General features: G+C 44.1%; 1 protein-coding gene and 1 non-coding gene across 2 annotated transcripts in view; both read right to left on the bottom strand.

Annotated features, from left to right (window-relative positions):
• The window catches only part of LOC132510515 (liver carboxylesterase-like), a 36487-nt gene extending 18466 nt beyond the window's left edge, over positions 1 to 18021 (bottom strand). Inside the window, exons 1-3 of the mRNA XM_060132730.1 lie at positions 17918 to 18021; positions 14263 to 14467; positions 2339 to 2483 (exon numbers count right to left, since the gene is read on the bottom strand). Coding sequence (XP_059988713.1) covers positions 2339 to 2483; positions 14263 to 14467; positions 17918 to 17969 — 402 coding nt within the window. The 5' untranslated portion in view covers positions 17970 to 18021. The remainder of the gene's footprint in view (positions 1 to 2338; positions 2484 to 14262; positions 14468 to 17917) is intronic.
• On the bottom strand, positions 17229 to 17302 carry TRNAR-UCU (transfer RNA arginine (anticodon UCU)). Its single transcript has one exon. It is a non-coding gene; the product is annotated as a tRNA-Arg (tRNA).
• Positions 18022 to 18770: the final 749 nt, after the last annotated feature.

Below are 18770 nucleotides of genomic sequence, written 5' to 3'. Positions count from 1 at the left end.
GTTCTCCCAGCTGTGGCCCAACTCAGTGCACCCTGGCTGCCCCTGCCTGTCTCCCCTGCCTCAGTGCCACCTCCTGCCAGTGCTCTTCATGCTGAGAACATCATCATGGGAAGAGCCAAGGCTAAGAGCGCCATCTTCTCCCCAACACTCCCACAGTCCTCACTCCCGGACCCCCCACGCAGCTCAGCACACTCCGCATGCAACAGCCCTTGGTTAGAAGCTTATTTCAGCTTCACCTTAGTTACCTTTTGTGTGGTGAAATAAACTTCTCACGTGAATGATGACCATGTCAAGAAGCACATGCCCTGGGTGGTACCTCTTCTTAATAGGCCTTTCCACTGCCTCCTCTGCTCCCCAAATCTCACCCATCCTCCAAAGCCCAGCCTAAAAGCCACCTCCTCTAAGAAGTCTTCAATCATCTGATGAATATGATTTGAAAACCTACTAGGTGCCAGGGACTGTGGTAAGAATTAAGGATGAGAGTGGACATGACAATTCATAATGCATGGCCCTGAATTTAAAAAGTTCACATAGCAAGAAAGTGAGAATGGCTAAAATAATAGTATAATGATTTTGTTAATAAAAAAATCAAAGAACTCATACATGAACTATGTGTCAAGTACTGCTCTAAGCATTTAAAAATAAACCATCCACAAGATAGGGACTACTATTGTCCCATTTCACAGACAGGAAAACTGAGGCACTTAACCACCCTGAGGTCACGCAGCTCATAGGCGGTGGAGGCAGCACTTGAACCCAGGCAGTCTGGCTCCAGAATCCACATGTCGAGCTGCCCAGCACACGGCAGCCAATGGCCATGGTGCAGTAGGCTGGCTGTTGGGGCAGGAGGAATTTCTTCCCTTCAACTCTAACTAATGCATCAGCAAGACTTGCCTCGTGTGCTGTGTCAAGACACTGACATAAATCTTGATATTCATCATTGAACACTTGTGTGTGATTATCCCTGATTTGAGGAAACAGAGCCAGGTCTCTCAGCTAGTAAAAGGCAGAACCAGGATTTACACCCAGACCCTGCGGTTCCAGAGCCTGTGTCCATAGTAGAGGTTCTCTTCAGGTTCCTGAAGCCCCTGCTCCTCCTACATCTCTGATCCCTGCCTACCTCCGGGCAGAGGGACTGAGTGTGCAGTCACCTCTGAGTCCAGGCTGAGCCAAGGGCTGGCCAGCAGTGATTTGCTGAAGAAGCTAGTCCAGCTCTGTGCAACCCAGATGCTAAGATCCTCGAAGGCAGGGGCTGTGTGGTCATGGTTTTATGTTCCTCCTTTCTCTTAACCCCCAATTCTAGCTATGCATATGGGGGCGCTGAGTATGTACTAGGGGAATGAATGAATGCATGAATGAATGAATTAACAATTGTCCCAACCTCTTTGAGCCCAGCATATGCAGGGCCACCTTCTAGTCACAAGTTCACAGATGCCCTCCTCCACATCTGGGCACCATGCCAGGGGTGTTCCTGGGAGATGGCTGGGTGCTCACACCCCGCCTGTCTCTACCCCACTGACCCCTCCTTTCCCAGCAAACCAGCCCCATCCTCCAGCCTGAGTCTGGAAGGCTGCCCCATCTCTGGGCTTCCATTTATTCTGCAAATGCTGACTCACTGGGACATCAGCTTGTGTCAAAGTAAATTAGGAAGTGAAATTATCTACAATAAAATCTTGATAGTTGGCAAAGGCAAAGGAAAGTGCTTCTCTGTTGCTCCAGGGTCTGCACCCTCCACCTGTGACACTGAGACACTGAAAGTTTGTCAGAGAAGGTCTCTGTGTGCTGAGGAAAGGCCACCCACAGGCTCCACTTGCTAGTGTGTGTGTGTCAAAGAGCGTGACTTAAAGATCAGGAGACCCATGCTCTAGTCCTGCCAACCCTACTCTGCGACCTCGCCTTCCCCTCACTGGGCTTCAGTTTCTCTATCTGTAACAGAACGGTTGGGTTGTTGGCTTATCTCCAAGATTCCTTCCAGCTCTGACTTTATTGGAAATTATGTCTTAGCCACCCTGGGTATCAGATTCCTAATCTAACAATTAAGAGTAATCCTTCTTGTCCATCTATTAGCATGAGAGACCTTAGAAAAATTAAAATGTTCATTACAGATGTATAGCAAACTCCCCCAGAGGCCCTATGTCTGTCACTAAGGGAAACTGAGGTGTGGAAAACCTGTGTTCCTCGATGTCAGGTTTGGCTGTGGTGGTAAAGAAAGCCCTGGGGCCCCTGGGGAACAGCCTGGGGCCCCTGGAACAGCCTTGGTCCAAGACGCCCCAACCCAACACTGCCTTCATCCCCCTCCAGTCTACACCAGCCTTGACCATGTGTTCCCACTGCTTACCGGCAGCCTGCTTCTCTTCCTTAAGTCAGCAGGAGTGTAAATATTTAGGTAAAGACAGTCTTCGGAAAACCTGAGATTAATGTTCTCCTTTCTGTTGGTAAAGAGCTCTGAGATCACTTGCCCCGCCACTGGGTCTTGGGAGCACCTGGGAGAGGCAAGGAGAGAAATGAATTCTTGAAGTTCAATCAGAGCTGACCAAGGAGATGTCTCCTGTGGTCAGGCCAGGTCTTGGACTGGCAGGTTTAGGGCAGTAAATAGAGTTGTTCTCACCAGACTCAAGACACTGGGTTAGGTAGGAGGCATCTGATGGGGGCTTCTCAGGCTCACCAAGGTGTCCCAGGACCAGGTATGGTGAGGCCTGACCCTCTTCCCTTCCTGGGGCCTTTGGGATGCCCTGAGTCAAGGAAGGAGGCTGCCTCTACGCTGCTGGGCCTGGGAAAGGACCATTTCCTGCTTGCCCTGGGTCCAGACCAGCTCTCCGCTGGGCGCTGTATGATGCCCGCTATAAGGTGACCATATTCTGCCAACAGGGAAACATGTTCTAGTCTACAGGAGACCTCCATAAACCAGGAGAAATCACCCAAACGGCAGTTATTTACGGCCTACAACAGGTCAGAGGTCAAATATTTGTGGGGCAGCTTTAGGGGAACTACGCTCTAGTCCTGCCTCAGCCTAATTTTTTTTTTTTTTTTCGGTACGCAGGCCTCTCACTGTTGTGGCCTCTCCTGTTACGGAGCACAGGCTCTGGACGCGCAGGCTCAGCGGCCATGGCTCACGGGCCCAGCCACTCCACGGCATGTGGGATCTTCCCGGACCGGGGCACGAACCCTTGTCCCCTGCGTCGACAGGCAGACTCTCAACCACTGCATCACCAGGGAAGCCCATGACTCAGCCTAATTTGCTGGGTTTCCTTAGGTGAATTCTTTGCCTGCTCTGGGCCCCAGTCTGCTCCTCTGTGTAAATGAGGGGAGTGATTTCCATAAGGGCCCTGCAGCACTGACATACTAAAATTCTATCATCAACCCATCACAGGCAAGAACTATTGGTTGCCCTAATAGGAGACTTTTTTTTAACATTTAAATTTTATTTTATTTATATTTTTATACAGCAGGTTCTAATTAGTTATCTATTTTATACATATTAGTGTATATATGTCAATCCCAATCTCCCAATTCATCACACCACCACCACCACTCCCCACTTGGTGTCCATACGTTTGTTCTCCATATCTTTGTCTCTATTCCTGCCCTGCAAACCGGTTCATCTGTACCATTTTTCTAGATTCCACATATATGTGTTAATATACGATATTTGTTTTTCTCTTTCTGACTTACTTCACTCTGTATGACAGTCTCTAGATTCATCCACGTCTCTACAAATGACCCAATTTCATTCCTTTTTATGGCTGAGTAATATTCCATTGTATATATGTACCACATCGTCTTTATCCATTTGTCTGTCGATGGGCATTTAGGTTGCTTTGATGAGCTGGCTATTGTAAATAGTGCTGCAATGAACATTGGGGTGCATATGTCTTATTGAATTATGGTTTTCTCAAGGTATATGCCCAGTAGTGGGATTGCTGGGTCATATAGTAATTCTATTCTTAGTTTTATAAGGAACCTCCATACTGTTCTCCATAGTGGCTGAATCAATTTACATTCCCACCAACAGAGCAAGAGGGTTCCCTTTTCTCCACACCGTCTCCCGCATTTGTTGTTTGTAGATTCTTTGATGATGGCCATTCTGACTGGTGTAGGGTGATACCTCAATGTAGTTTTGATTTGCATTTCTCTAATAATTAGTGATGTTGAACATCTTTTCATGTGCCTCTTGGCCATCTGTATTCTTCTTTGGAGAAATGTCTGCTTAGGTATTCTGCCCATTTTTTGATTTGGTTGTTTGTTTTGTATTAATTTAATTTAATTTATTTTTTTAACATCTTTATTGGAGTATAATTGCTTTACAATGGTGTGTTAGATTCTGCTTTATAACAAAGTGAATCAGCCATACATATACATATATCCTCATATCTCTTCCCTCTTGCGTCTCCCTCCCACCCTCCCTATCCCACCCCTCTAGGTGGTCACAAAGCACCGAGCTGATCTCCCTGTGCAATGCGGCTGCTTCCCACTAGCTACCTGTTTTACCTTTGGTAGTGTATATATGTCCATGCCACTCTCTCACTTTCTCCCAGCTTACTCTTCACCTTCCCCGTGTCCTCAAGTCTGTTCTCTAGTAGGTCTGTATCTTTATTCCCATCCTGCCCCTAGGTTCTTCATGACCATTTTTTTTCTTAGATTCCATATATATGTGTTAGCATATGGTATCTGTTTTTCTCTTTCTGACTTACTTCACTCTGTATGACAGACTCTGGGTCCATCCACCTCACTACAAATGACTCAATTTCGTTTCCTTTTATGGCTGAATAATATTCCATTGTATATATGTGCCACATCTTCTTTATCCATTCATCTGTCGATGGACACTTAGGTTGCTTCCATGTCCAGGCTATTGTAAATCGTGCTGCAATGAGCATTGTGGTATATGACTCTTTTTAAATTATGGTTTTCTCATGGTATATGCCCAGTAGTGGGATTGCTGGGTCATATGGCAGTTCTATTTTTAGTTTTTTTTCCCAGGGAGCTCATCTCCTTTATTTATTTATTTATTTTTATTTATTTATTTTTTTGGTACGCGGGCCTCTCAATGTTGTGGCCTCTCCCGTTGCGGAGCACAGGCTCCGGACGCGCAGGCTCAGCGGCCATGGCTCACGGGCTCAGCCGCTCCGCGGCATGTGGGATCTTCCCGGACCGGGTTACGAACCCGCGTCCCCTGCATCGGCAGGCGGACTCTCAACCACTGTGCCACCAGGGAAGCCCCTCTATTTTTAGTTTTTTAAGGGATCTCCATACAGTTCTCTACAGTGGCTGTATCAATTTACTTTCCCACCAACAGTGTAAGAGGGTTCCCTTTCCTCTACACCCTCTCCAGCATTTCCTGTTTGTAGATTTTTTGATGATGGCCATTCTGGCTGGTGTGAGGTGATACCTCATTGTAGTTTTGATTTGCATTTCTCTAATGATTAGTGACGTTGAGCATCCTTTCATGTGTTTGTTGGCAATCTGTATACCTTCTTTGGAGAAATGTCTATTTAGGTCTTCTGCCCATTTTTGGATTGGGTTGTTTGTTTTTTGATATTGAGCGGCATGAGCTGCTTGTAAATTTTGGAGATTAATCCTTTGTCAGTTGCTTCATTTGCAAATATTTTCTCCCATTATGAGGTTTGTCTTTTCGTCTTGCTTATGGCTTCCTTTGCTGTGCAAAAGCTTTTAAGTTTAATTAGGTCCCATTTGTTTCTTTTTGTTTTTATTTCCATTACTCTAGGAGGTGGGTCAAAAAAGATCTTGCTGTGGTTTTTGTCAAAGACTGTTCTTCCTATGTTTTCCTCTAAGAATTTTATAGTGTCCGCTCTTACATTTAGGTCTTTAATCCATTTTGAGTTTATTTTTGTGTATGGTGTTAGGGAGTGTTCTAATTTCATTCTTTTACATGTAGCTGCCCAGTTTTCCCAGCACCACTTATTGAAGAGATTGTCTTTTCTCCATTGTATATCCTTGCCTCCTTTGTCAGAGATTAGTTGACCATAACTGCGTGGGTTTATCTCTGGGCTTTCTATCCTGTTCCATTGATCTATATTTCTGTTTTTGTGCCAGTACCATATTGTCTTGATTACTGTAGCTTTGTAGTATAGTCTGAAGTCAGGGAGTCTGATTTCTCCAGTTCCGTTTTTTACCCCTCAAGATTGCTTTGGCTATTCGGGGTCTTTTGTGCCTCCATACACATTTTAAGATTTTTTGTTCTAGTTCTATAAAAAATGCCATTGGTAATTTGATAGGGATTGCATTGAATCTGTAGGTTGCTTTGGGTAGTAGAGTCATTTTCACAATATTAATTCTTCCAATCCAAGAACATGGTATATCTCTCCCTCTGATTGTGTCATCTTCGATTTCTTTCATCAGTGTCTTATAGTTTTCTGAGTACAGGGCTTTTACCTCCTTAGGTGGTTTATTTCTAGGTATTTTATTCTTTTTGTTGCAATGGTGAATGGGATTGTTTCCTTAATTTCTCTTTCTGATCTTTCACTGTTAGTGTATTGGAATGCAAGAGATTTCTGTGCATTAATTTTGGATCCTGCAACTTTACCAAATTCATTGATTAGCTCCAGTAGTTTTCTGGTGGCATCTTTAGGATTATCTCTGTATAGTATCACGTCATCCGCAAACAGTGACAGTTTTACTTCTTCTTTTCCAATTTGTATTCCTTTCATTTCTTTTTCTTCTCTGATTTCTGTGGCTAGGACTTCCAAAACTTTGTGGAATAATAGTGGTGAGAGTGGACATCCTTGTCTTGTTCCTGTTCTTAGAGGAAATCCTTTCAGTTTTTCACCATTGAGAATGATGTTTGCTGTGGGTTTCTCATATATGACCTTTATTATGTTGAAGTAGGTTCCCTCTATGCCCACTTTCTGGAGCGTTTTTTTATCATAAATCAGTGTTGAATTTTGCCAAAAGCTTTTTCTACATCTATTGAGATGATCATATGGTTTTTATCCTTCAGTTTGTTAATATGGTGTATCACATTGATTGATTTGCATATACTGAAGAATCCTTGTGTCCCTGGGATAGATCCCAGTTGGTCATGCTGTATGATCCTTTTAATGTGTTGTTGGATTCTGATTGCTAGTATTTTGTTGAGGATTTTTGCGGTTATATTCATCAGTGATATTGGTCTGTAATTTTCTTTTTTTGTAGTATCTTTATTTGGTTTTGGTATCAGGGTGATGGTGGCCTCGTAGAATGAGTTTGGGAGTGTTTCTTCCTTTGCAATTTTTTGGAAGAGTTTGAGAAGGATGGGTGTTAGCTATTCTCTAAATGTTTCATAGAATTCACCTGTGAAGCCATCTGGTCCTGGGCTTTTGTTTGTTGGAAGATTTTTAATTACAGTTTTAATTTCATTACTTGTGATTGGTCTATTCATATTTTCTGTTTCTTCCTGGTTCAGTCTTGGAACGTTATACCTTTCTAAGAATTTGTCCCTTTCTTCCAGGTTGTCCATTTTATTGGCATAGAGTTGCTTGTAGTAGTCTCTTATGATGGTTTGCATTTCTGCGGTTTCTGTTGTAACTTCTCCTTTTTAATCTAATTTTATTGATTTGAGTCCTTTCCCTCTTTTTCTTGGTGAGTCTGGCTAAAGGTTTATCAATTTTGTTTATCTTCTCAAAGAAGCATCTTTTAGTTTTATTGATCTTTGCTACTGTTTTGTTTCTATTTCATTTACTTCTGCTCTGGTCTTTATGAATTCTTTACTTCTATTAACTCTGGGTTTTGTTTGTTCTTCTTTCTCTAGTTCCTTTAGGTGAAAGTTTAGATTGTTTATTTGAGATTTTTCTTGTTTCTTGAGGTAGCATTGTATTGCTACAAGATTCCCTCTTAGAACTCCTTTTGTAGCATCCCATGTGTTTTGGATCGTCATGTTTTCATTGTCATTTGTGTCTAGGTATTTTTTGATTTCCTCTTTGATTTCTTCAGTGATCTCTTGGTTATTTAGTAATGTATTGTTTATCCTCCAAGTGTTTGTGTTTTTTACGGTTTTTTCCCTGTAATTGATTTCTAATCTCATAGTGTTGTGGTCAGAAAAGATGCTTGATATGATTTCAATTTTCTTAAATTTACTGAGGCTTGATTTGTGACACAAGATGTGATCTATCCTGGAGAATGTTCCATGTGCACTTGAGAAGAAAGTGTAAGTCTGCCATTTTTGGATGGAATATCCTATAAATATCAATTAAATCTACCTGGTCTATTGTGTCATTTAAAGCTTCTGTTTCCTTATTAATTTTCTGTTTGGATGATCTGTCCATTGGTGTAAGTGAGGTGTTAAAGTCCCCCACTATTATTGTGTTACTGTCGATTTCCTCTTTTATAGCTGTTAGCATTTGCCTTACGTATTGAGGTCTTCCTATGTTGGGTGCATATATATTTATAATTGTTATATCTTCTTCTTAGATTGATCCCTTGATCATTATGTAGTGTCCTTCCTTCTCTCTTGTAACATTCTTTATTTTAAAGTCTATTTTATCTGATATGAGTATTGCTACTCCAGCTTTCTTTTGCTTTCCATTTGCATGGAATATCTTTTTCCATCCCTTCACTTTCAGTCTGTATGTGTCCGTAGGTCTGAAGTGGGTCTCCTGTAGACAGCAATATATACAGGTCTTGTTTTTGTATCCATTCAGTGAGCCTGTGTCTTTTGGCTGGAGCATTTAATCCATTCACATTTAAGGTAATTATCAATATGTATGTTCCTATTACCATTTTCTTAATTGTTATGGGTTTGTTTTTGTAGGTCCTTTTCTTCTCTTGTGTTTCCCACTTAGAGAAGTTCCTTTAGCACTTGTTGCAGAGCTGGTTTGGTGGTGCTGAATTCTCTTAGCTTTTGCTTGTCTGTAAAGCTTTTGATTTCTCCATCGAATGTGAATGAGATCCTTGCCGGGTAGAGTAACCTTGGTTGTAGGTTCTTCCCTTTCATCACTTTAAATATATTGTGTCACTCCCTCTGGCTTGTAGAGTTTCTGCTGAGAAATCAGCTCTTAACCTTATGGGAGTTCCCTTGTATGTTATTTGTCATTTTTCCCTTGTTGCTTTTAATAGTTTTTCTTTGTCTTTAATATTTGTCCATTTGATTACTATGTGTCTCAGCGTGTTTCTCCTTGGGTTTATCCTGTCTGGGACTCTCTGTGTTTCCTGGACTTGGGTGGCTATTTCCTCTCCCATGTTAGAGAAGTTTTCAACTATAATCTCTTCAAATATTTTCTGGGGTCCTTTTTCTCTCTCTTCTCCTTCTGGGACTCCTATAATGCGAATGTTGGTGCATTTAATGTTGTCCCAGAGATCTCTTAGGCTGTCTTCATTTCTTTTCATTCTATTTTCTTTATTCTGTTCTGTGGCAGTGAATTCCACCATTCTGTCTTCCAGGTCACTTAGCTGTTCTTCTGCCTCAGTTATTCTGCTATTGATTCCTTCTGGTGTAGTTTTCATTTCAGTTATTGTATTGTTCATCTCTGTTTGTCTTTTCTTTAATTCTTCTAGGTCTTTGTTAAACATTTCTTGCATCTTCTCAATCTTTGCCTCCATTCTTTTTCTTAGGTCCTGGATCATCTTCACTATCATTATTCTGAATTCTTTTTCTGGAAGATTGCCTATCTGCACTTCATTTAGTTGTTTTTCTGGTGTTTTATCTTGTTCCTTCATCTGGAACATATTCCTCTGCCTTTTCATTTTGTCTATCTTTCTGTGAATGTGGTTTTCGATCCATAGGCTGCAGGACTGTAGTTCTCCTTTCTTCTGCTGTCTGCCCTCTGTTGGATGAGGCTATCTAAGAGTCTTGTACAAGCTTCCTGATGGGAGGGACTGGTGGTGGTAGAGCTGGGTGTTGCTCTGGTGGGCAGACCTCAGTAAAACTTTAATCTGCTTGTCTGCTGATGGGTGGGGCTGAGTTCCCTCCCTGTTGGTTGTTTGGCCTGAGGCAACCCAGCACTGGACCCTGCAGGCTATTTGGTGAGGCTAATGGTGGACTCTGGGAGGGCTCACACCAAAGAGTCCTTCCCAGAACTTCTGCTGCCAGTGTCCTTGTCCCTGCAGTGAGCCACAGCCGCCCCCCACCTCTGCAGGGGACCCTCCAACACTAGCAGGTAGGTCTGGTTCAGTTTCCTATGGGGTCACTGTTCCTTCCCCCTGGGTTCTCATACACACACTACTTTGTGTGTGCCCTCCAAGAGTGGAGTCTCTGTTTCCCCCAGTCCTGTCAAAGTCCTGAAATCAAATCCCGCTAGCCTTCGAAGTCTAATTCTCTGGGAATTCCTCCTCCTATTGCTGGGCCCCCAGGTTGGGAAGCCTGATGTGGGGCTCAGAACCTTCCCTCCAGTGAGTGGACTTCTGTGGTATAAGTGTTCTCCAGTTTGTGAGTCACTCACCCAGCAGTTATGGGATTTGATTTTATTGTGATTGTGCCCCTCCTACAGTCTCATTGTGGCTTCTCCTTTGTCTTTGGATGTGGGGTATCTTTTTGGTGAGTTCCAGTGTCTTCCTGTCAATTATTGTTCAGCAGTTAGTTGTGATTCCAGTGCGCTCTCACCAACTGTTGTTTTAAATACTCCTTATGTATTAACTCATTTAATCTTCACATCAGCCCCATGATTTAGGTTCTATTATTATCCACATTTTACAGTTGAGAAACTGAGGCACAGAGATGTTAGAGAATTTGCCCAAGGTCACACAGCCAGAAAGAACCATACTATGTAGTGCTTATGTTTCCAAGGACCTTATAAGCCACATTTCCAGATCTCAGTGTCCCCACAAAACAGCATGACTGCCTCCAGTATGTCGACGAGGTAACTGAAGCACTGAGGTGCTTGGATGACACAGCTGTCAATTAGCAGAGTCAGAGCTCCAAAGATAAACTCTTGATTTCCATCCTGGGGGAACTTTCCCCAGATCACCAAAGCAATGGGCGTAATATTCATAAAAGAAGACAATCAAAAGTTTAAAAAGAGAAAAATAAGTCAATGTCACTAGTATTCAGATAAATGTAGAATAAAGAGAATAATCATACATATAATGACGGAGATAATAAAAATTATCGTTATTTTGCCTATTCAATAGCCCCAAATCATTTTTAATAACCCAAAACATTGTTTAAAATTCAGTTAATGGAGGTTTTCATATATTAAATAAAGGGGTGCAGTTGGAGTATTTCTGAAGGGAAATTTTAAAAATACTCTTACTCGTAAATGTTATTTCTTAGAACTTATCCAAAAATATTTATGAACATGCATGAAGATTTAGCTACAGGATATTCATCATAGTGCTACTTATATTATCAAAATCATCAAGAACAATTAATAATCCCAAATAAAAGGAGCAGTAAATAAATTATGATTCAATATGCAACGTAATGCATCTATTAAATGTCGGGGTGTGATATTTAATGACATAGAATGATGTTCATGAGCAAAACAGGCATCTAAAGTATCTGTCTTGGGGTTTCCCTGGTGGCACAGTGGTGAAGAATCCGCCTGCCAATGCAGGGGACATGGGTTCCAGTCCTGGTCCGGGAAGATCCCACATGCCGTGGAGCACCTAAGCCTGTGAGCCACAACTACTGAGCCCATGCGCCACAACTACTGAAGCCCACGTGCCTAGAGCCTGTGCTCCATAACAGGAGAAGCCACCGCAATGAGAAGCCCGCACACCACAACGAAGAGTAGCCCCCGCTGGCCGCAACTACAGAAAGCACGCATGCAGCAACGAAGACCCAGCGCAGCCAAAAATAAATAAATTAAAATAAATAAATAAAGTAAAATAAAGTATCTGTATCATGTAATATGATATTGTGATATAAGAAGAAATATGTATTTGATCTTTGTCCAGTTTCTGCTGAAGAGCTCTTTTTTTTTTTTTTTTTTATTGCCATAGGCAGGCCTCTCACTGTTGTGGCCTCTCCCGTTGCAGAGCACAGGCTCCGGACGCGCAGGCTCAGTGGTCATGGCTCACAGGCCCAGCCGCTCTGTGGCATGTGGGATCTTCCCGGACCGGGGCACGAACCCACGTCCCCTGCATCGGCAGGTGGACTCGCAACCACTGCGCCACCAGGGAAGCCCTGAAGAGCTCTTAAAACCCTTGAAATCTCCTGAGTGGTGTATACTGTTGGGTTAATGAGGTCACTTTTGGACCTCATCTAAGAGCAGGAACTGGTTGCCAGAGGAACAATCATGTGATTAGAGGGTTGGAACTCTGCGCCACAGCCCCCTGACCTCTGGAAAGGGGAGATGGACTGGAGAGGAATCAATCACCAGTGACCAATGCTTTCAATCATCCTGCCCATGTAATGAGGGCTCCATAAAACCCAAAAGGACAGGGTTCAGAGGGCGTCCTGGTTGGTGAACCAGAACTCTTCTAAGTGCCACCGTGCTGGGTCCCAAACTCCAGAAGGATGGATGGATGCTCCTTTGTTAGGGACCTCACCTTATGGATATCTTCATCTGGCTAGTGGCTTGTATCCTTTAATATCCTTCATAATAAACTGGTAATCTAGTGAGAAAACTAATTTCCTGAGTTCTGTGAGCTGCTACGGCAAATTAATAGAACTTAAGGAGGGGGTCACAGAACCTCTAATTTATAGCCAGTTGGTCAGAAGCATAGGTGACGACTTGGACTTGGAACTGGCATCGAAGCAGAGGGAGTTATTGTGGAGCTGAGCCCTTAATCTGTGGAATCTGATGCTATCTCTAGGAAGAGAGTGTTAGAATTAGCTAAATTGTTGGACACACATATGGTGTGTGAGAATTGCTTTTTGGTGCGGGGGAAAAAAAAACACACACATTAGAATTGGGTACAGAAAATTATGTGATTACATTTTAAGGGAGAAATTATGCAACAGATAAAAGACTGGAAAAATAGAATCTAAAATATGAACAACAGTTCTTGCTCTGTGGTGTATGCTTTTCATTTTCTTACCTTTACTTACCTATATTTTCTCACTTTTATGTAATAAGTATGTATTACTTATTACTTGCAATCAGGAAATTAAATGTATACTTGCAATAAAAATAAATAAAACATATTAATTGCAATCAGGAAATAAAAAGAATGAATATTATTTTAAAAGAATGGAAGAAGTAAGGAAGGAAGGGAGTAAGGAGAGAAGAGAAGAAAAGAAAATTCAGCAAGAGGCAGGACCCTGGAAATTATTAGAAATCTCTTGCTGAGATAAATATGGTCTGAATCAATGCTTGTAGACATCTAAGGTGCCTTGGGGGACAGTTGTTGAGTCTTCTTGCCCAACTTGACCAGCTAACTAGAACACATCAACCATCGTTCTGCTTGTGACTAGGTAGCCAGACACATTTGGGAGTTGAGAACTTGCCCAGTCAACACCCCAAAGCACTACCCATCCACACATCTCCTGGCCCACCTCACTTCCCACTATGGTAAAGTTCAAGAAGGAAAATGAATAGAACTGTGAAAATTAATAAAGAGAACCCGCACTAAAATGGAATCTGGAGGTGAGGAGGGGGAGATCTCAGGAAGATATCACTCCACCTCAATACAGATCCCCCTAGGAAGAGACATACTGTGCACCTCTGACCAGAAATGACACGACTTTACCACAAGAAAGATTTCCTCCTTGCCTGGCAACAGCTCAGCCAATCAGAGACTATCATTACTCAGCCAATTAAAAGCCACTACATAACAAACTCCCAGTTTCCTCCAATGGACTTTTGTTTATAACAGTGCCTTCTAACTTCCCCTTTGCCTCTATAAAAGAGTTTCCTTTCCTTTTACCAGACTTGCATGTGGTTTGCCATAGTTGCATGTCCCCAATTGTGATTCTTTGCTGCTCCCAAATAAATCTCTGGTTTTGCTGGTAAAATATCTGGTTGTTTTATTGTTTTAGGTTAACAGAATCATTACTTTTGAAACCCCTCACCTGCTCAACTTTCTATTTTTTTCCACAGCACTTATCATATTCTAACATACTGTATAGTCTATTTACTAATTTGCATATTGTTTACTATCTATCTGCCCCTGCTAGAATGCAAGCTCCATGAAGGTGGGATCTTTGTTCTGTTCACTAATAGATTCCAGGAAACTAGAAAATGCCTGGCAAAGTTGCTCAATAAATATTAGTTGAATAAAGGGCTCCAGAATGCTGTGAGAGTTCTGAAATGTTTTAAGGATCTACAATATCTTAGGATTCCAGAACAAAGTATGAGCTACTCAGAGGATCGCCTTGGCTCCTTCCTGTGTCCCTTTGAGGCTAACATCCCCACTGGAAGATGCCAAAGTCACACCTTGACTTACATGGGAGGGTAAGAGGTGGTATTCTTCACGAAGATCCATGGTTCTGCAGGCTGCGGCGGAGCAAACCTCAAGGATCCAAGAGGGGGCCTGGCAAAAGGGACTCCCAGGAAAACAGCCACAGGCTGTGCAAAACCTTCTAAGCTGACGTATTTCCCCAGGACTCTGCCCTGCGCGGTGTCCACAACAGGCGGTGAGGGTGGTTGCCCTGCCGGACATTGAGAGGAAATGAGAACATGTCAGTGGTGAAGGTGTGAACTGGATTCTGGGTGAATTTTGTTACTTTTGCCACGTGATCTTGAATGTCCCCTCAACTCTCTAAGCCTCAGTTTCTTCTTATGTAAGAGAGAGTGAAGCTAACTGTCCTTCCTAACTCACAGCGCTATCTGAAGGAGCGAATTGGAATTGGAGGTATAACAGCATCAAATAAGACATAAATGCAAAAAGAAGAGCCACTGGGAATGAAGAGGGCATTCAGTTTCCACACTTAGGAGCATCTAGAAACAATCACTGGATGCTGGTGCCGAGCTGCACGCTGGATGAGAGGATGAACAAGAGCAGGTTGCTCTTCTCAGAAATCTGGCCTTATGTGGAGGATGAGCCACATACATACCTGACCCTACTGCTGGGAAGAAAGTGGTCCGTGTCCTGAGAGACGTACCAAGTAAGGTGCCATAGGAGACAGAAGAGGGAGCGAGGCCTTCTGACTGGTGGCTTCATGGAGGCAGTGACCTTGGAGCTGGGACTTGCAGTAGTGGAAGGAGTGACAAGGGGAGGTGGAAGAGGGTGCTTAAAGGTATAAACAGAGATGAGATTGTGCAGAGGTGAGGCTCTGTGACAGCAAAGTGCAAGACCTGCTTGAGGAAGAGCGATTGGCCCATTTGGGTCAGGAAGAGTAATGGGGGAGGAACATAATCCTGGATGAGACAGATTCATGTCTGGGAGGGTCTCAAACGCCAGGCCAGTGATTCGGGCTTTATTTAGTGGGTAAATGAGCAGCAGTGAACCGTCCTGGAGTAAAAGAGAGTGACACAATCAGCTTGAAGAGGCCCCTTCTGCTGGCTCTGAGCACGGTCATCCAGAGGGAGCGAGACGGGCTCAGATTCCATCTGTCCCCTTCTCGTGGAGCAGACAGTTCTTTCTCACTGAGCTGAAATGCGTCTCCCTGAAGCTGCCACATCAGTCCTGGTCCTACCTGCTCTGGGACATCCTGCACCTTCATGTGACAGGCAGCCTTAGTGACCCATGTTCCTACCCATCCCTCAAGTCTTCTCTTGTCCGTCCTCAACAGCTTCAGTTTGTTTAAGCATCCTAACAGGAAACGATTTCCAGCCTCTCATCCTCCCAATTGTTCCCCTTTAGATATAGACACAAGGTCAACCTCTCTCTCAAAGTATGTGGCCAGAACAGAAAACAATAACCCAGATTTGGTCTTCCGGACAAATCCCATGATAACCTTCAAGAGAGATGAAGTGGACAGATGTCCAAATGGCAAGGGTGAAAAAGTGGGCGATTGGCTGAGAGGTATAGGCAATACTGGTAACAGCAGCAGTTACCACTTGTGTTATATGTAATGTTTGTATATTGAGCACTTACTATGTGCTACATGGGCATTCCAGTTCCTTTAAACTAATCTTCACAAAAGCCTTGCTAGGTAGACATCAATATGCCCATTTTTCAGATGAAGTAACTGAGGAAATGGAGGCAGCCAGTATGGACTTTCTTTTTTAAAAATTTTTATTTATTTTTGGCTGTGTTGGGTCTTAGTTTCTGTGTGTGGGCTTTCTCTAGTTGTGGTGAGTGGGGGCTACTCTTCATTGCAGTGCATGGGCTTCTCATTGGATGACTTCTCTTGTTGCAGAGCATGGGCTCAAGGCACGTGGCTTCAGTAGTTGCAGCGTATGGGCTCAGTAGTTGTGGCATGTGGGCTCTAGAGTGCAGGCTCAGCAGTTGGGGTGCACGTGCTTAGTTTCCACAGCATGTGGGATCTTCCCAGACCAGGGCTCAAACCCGTGTCCCCTGCATTGGCAGGCGTATTCTTAACCACTGTGCCACCAGGGAAGTTCCCAGTATGGACCTTCTAAAGATGGAAGTGGCATGGCCCTGCCAGGGGGTAAACAGCAGTAAGGGAATAATCTGCCCCTAATTTGGTTCTTACTCTGCTCTTACCCTCAGTTCCAGGCCTCTCACAGTGTCATAGGCCCAGGAAGAAGAGAAAACCCAGGGGAGCCTGGGCTGTCAGTGCACTGACAGCCAGAGCACTGGCTCTGGACTCAGGAGTTAGAGATAGAATTCAGAGCATGATTTTCCGGTTGACCTTGGGCATGTACATTTCCCTCTCTGAGTCTCAGTTTCCCCATCTATAAAATGGCACAGATGCATTCTGAGGTCCCTTGCTGCACCCTTGTATTAACCAGGTCTTTTACGTTCTGTATTCTGATGCCTTGACATCTGGGGCCTTGCTGATTCTGGAGGGACTGCTCCTCCCAGAGTTCGCCAATCCCTAATGATAGGAATGAACTTCCCCTTCAAGCATGCCAGAGCCTGTACCCCAACCACCTTCTCTACCAGGCCCTCCACATCTGGCCACTCTCATCCTGCCCTAATCACTCCAGGCCAAGTACCTGACAACTGTGTAGTCCCTAAGCCCCAGAGCCCACTGCAATTGGCTACTTTGCCAATCCCAAACCTGCTTATCCTGCCTCACCTCTTCCTTCCCCCCAGCAACCAAGATAAAGCCCCTCACCCCCAGTTCCTCCTTCTTCCCTGTGTCTCATGACCCACCCAGGGCTTCACCTCCAGGCCCCCCCATGGTAGTTCCGTACTCCTTCCTCTGGGAAAATTGAGTCATAAACCATCTTTTCAATGACAGTTGGTTCCTGATCTGTGGGCCTTAGAATACCCCAAATTGTCTATTAATACACTGTCTTTTTTTTTCTGGCTGCCCTGCGAGGCATGTGGGATCTTAGTTCCCCGAGCAGGGATCAAACCTGCGCCCCCTGCAGTAGAAGTGCAGAGTCTTTAACCACTGGACCGCCAGGGAAGTTCCAATACACTTTTTTTTTTTTTTTCCAATACACTGTCTTTTAAAACAACTTCTTTATCCCTTTTGTGCACTCTCTCCATTCCAGGCACTCTCTCAGAAACAACAGCCCGTTTCAACCTCACAACAGCCTAATGATGTAGATACAGCTTTCACCCCCATTTTATAGAGGGGGAAACTGAGGCACAGAAACAGGAAGTCCTTTGCCTAAGCTCACAGTGCTAGTAAGTGCTGAGCTGGGATGCAAACCCACACACTCTGCCTCCAGAGGCGGTATTAATATTCTGGTGAGCTAAGCTCCAGGATTTGGCCACGTCCGTATTAGTAATCAAGAGGAAAAGCTATGGAACTCTCCCAAGTCCTCAACTGGAGGTTGAGGTTAGCTGGTTGTCCAACCGGGAGGTTAGCTGGTTGTCCTCCTCCGGTGTGGCGGCGTGCAGCCGAGTCTAGGGTGTTTATCGTCCACTGTGTCTCCTGCTGCGGGGGACCAGCTGGGCTAGACGGTCCAAGTCCACAGAGCGCGCGCTGCTGCAGAACCGCCCCTGTCACTCCTTCCCCTTGTCCCACACAAGGATTTCCAAAGGTCCCCCGCTATTTGAATTTAGGAGGACTCACCCCAAGCCGTGAAAGTGGTGAGGGAGGACAAGACCAGAGCGAAGAGCCACATCGTGGAAGGACAGCAGCTCCTGTGCCCGCAGGTCTCGGCCCTGCTCCGAGGGGCTGTTCCAGTCCCCGCCCCCAGTCCCCGCCCCCAGCTCTCTGCACAGGCTCCCGCCCCAGTTGCTCAGTAGCCTAATCTGGAAATAACAGAAAAGCTCTCCCACCCTTCCCCGGGGGCTGCTGTTTAGGGCTGTAAGCCACGCCCACCCAGAATTTACCTTCTTTTAAATCAAGAGCCCGGACTTTACTCTCCAATTACAGGTAGCCACCTACAGGTTCAACGATTTGTTTCATAAGTGTTTCTCCTTTCCTGGACTCCAACCTTAGTGTACTGTGGGCTACCAAGGCAGACACAAGCACACAGAGGCCTTTGGACAAGGGGAGGCTGTGGTCTGGGGTCCTCAGAACAACTTGAAAACTTTCAGAGCAACTCCCAGACCCACAGCTGCCCAGCTGGGGAATTAAGGGCAAATCTTTTCATTTCCCTGGGCTTTTATTTCATAGAGTTCCATGCTCTTATTTTAGAAACATCTTAAATTTCATTCAGTCTCCCTTCTGATGCCTAAATTAACTTCACAGTATTCCTGCTAAGTGACTCAGCCTCCTGTTGCACACTGCAGGGTCAGGGAACTCATTACCTCTCCAGGCAGGGATCTTTGGACAGAATGTTCTTACAATAAAGGGACTCCATCTCTCCATAGTCTTTGGTTCTGATTATTCATTCATCCATCCCTCCATCTTTCCTTCCATTTATTCATTATTTCATTTATTCATTCATTCTCCAAACATTTACCAAATACCTGGCACT

Source organism: Lagenorhynchus albirostris, chromosome 19 (assembly GCF_949774975.1).
Source record: "Lagenorhynchus albirostris chromosome 19, mLagAlb1.1, whole genome shotgun sequence".
Taxonomy (NCBI): Eukaryota; Metazoa; Chordata; class Mammalia; order Artiodactyla; family Delphinidae; genus Lagenorhynchus; species Lagenorhynchus albirostris.
Note: the sequence above shows the minus strand (reverse complement) of the source record. Positions and strands in the feature narration are given on the sequence as shown.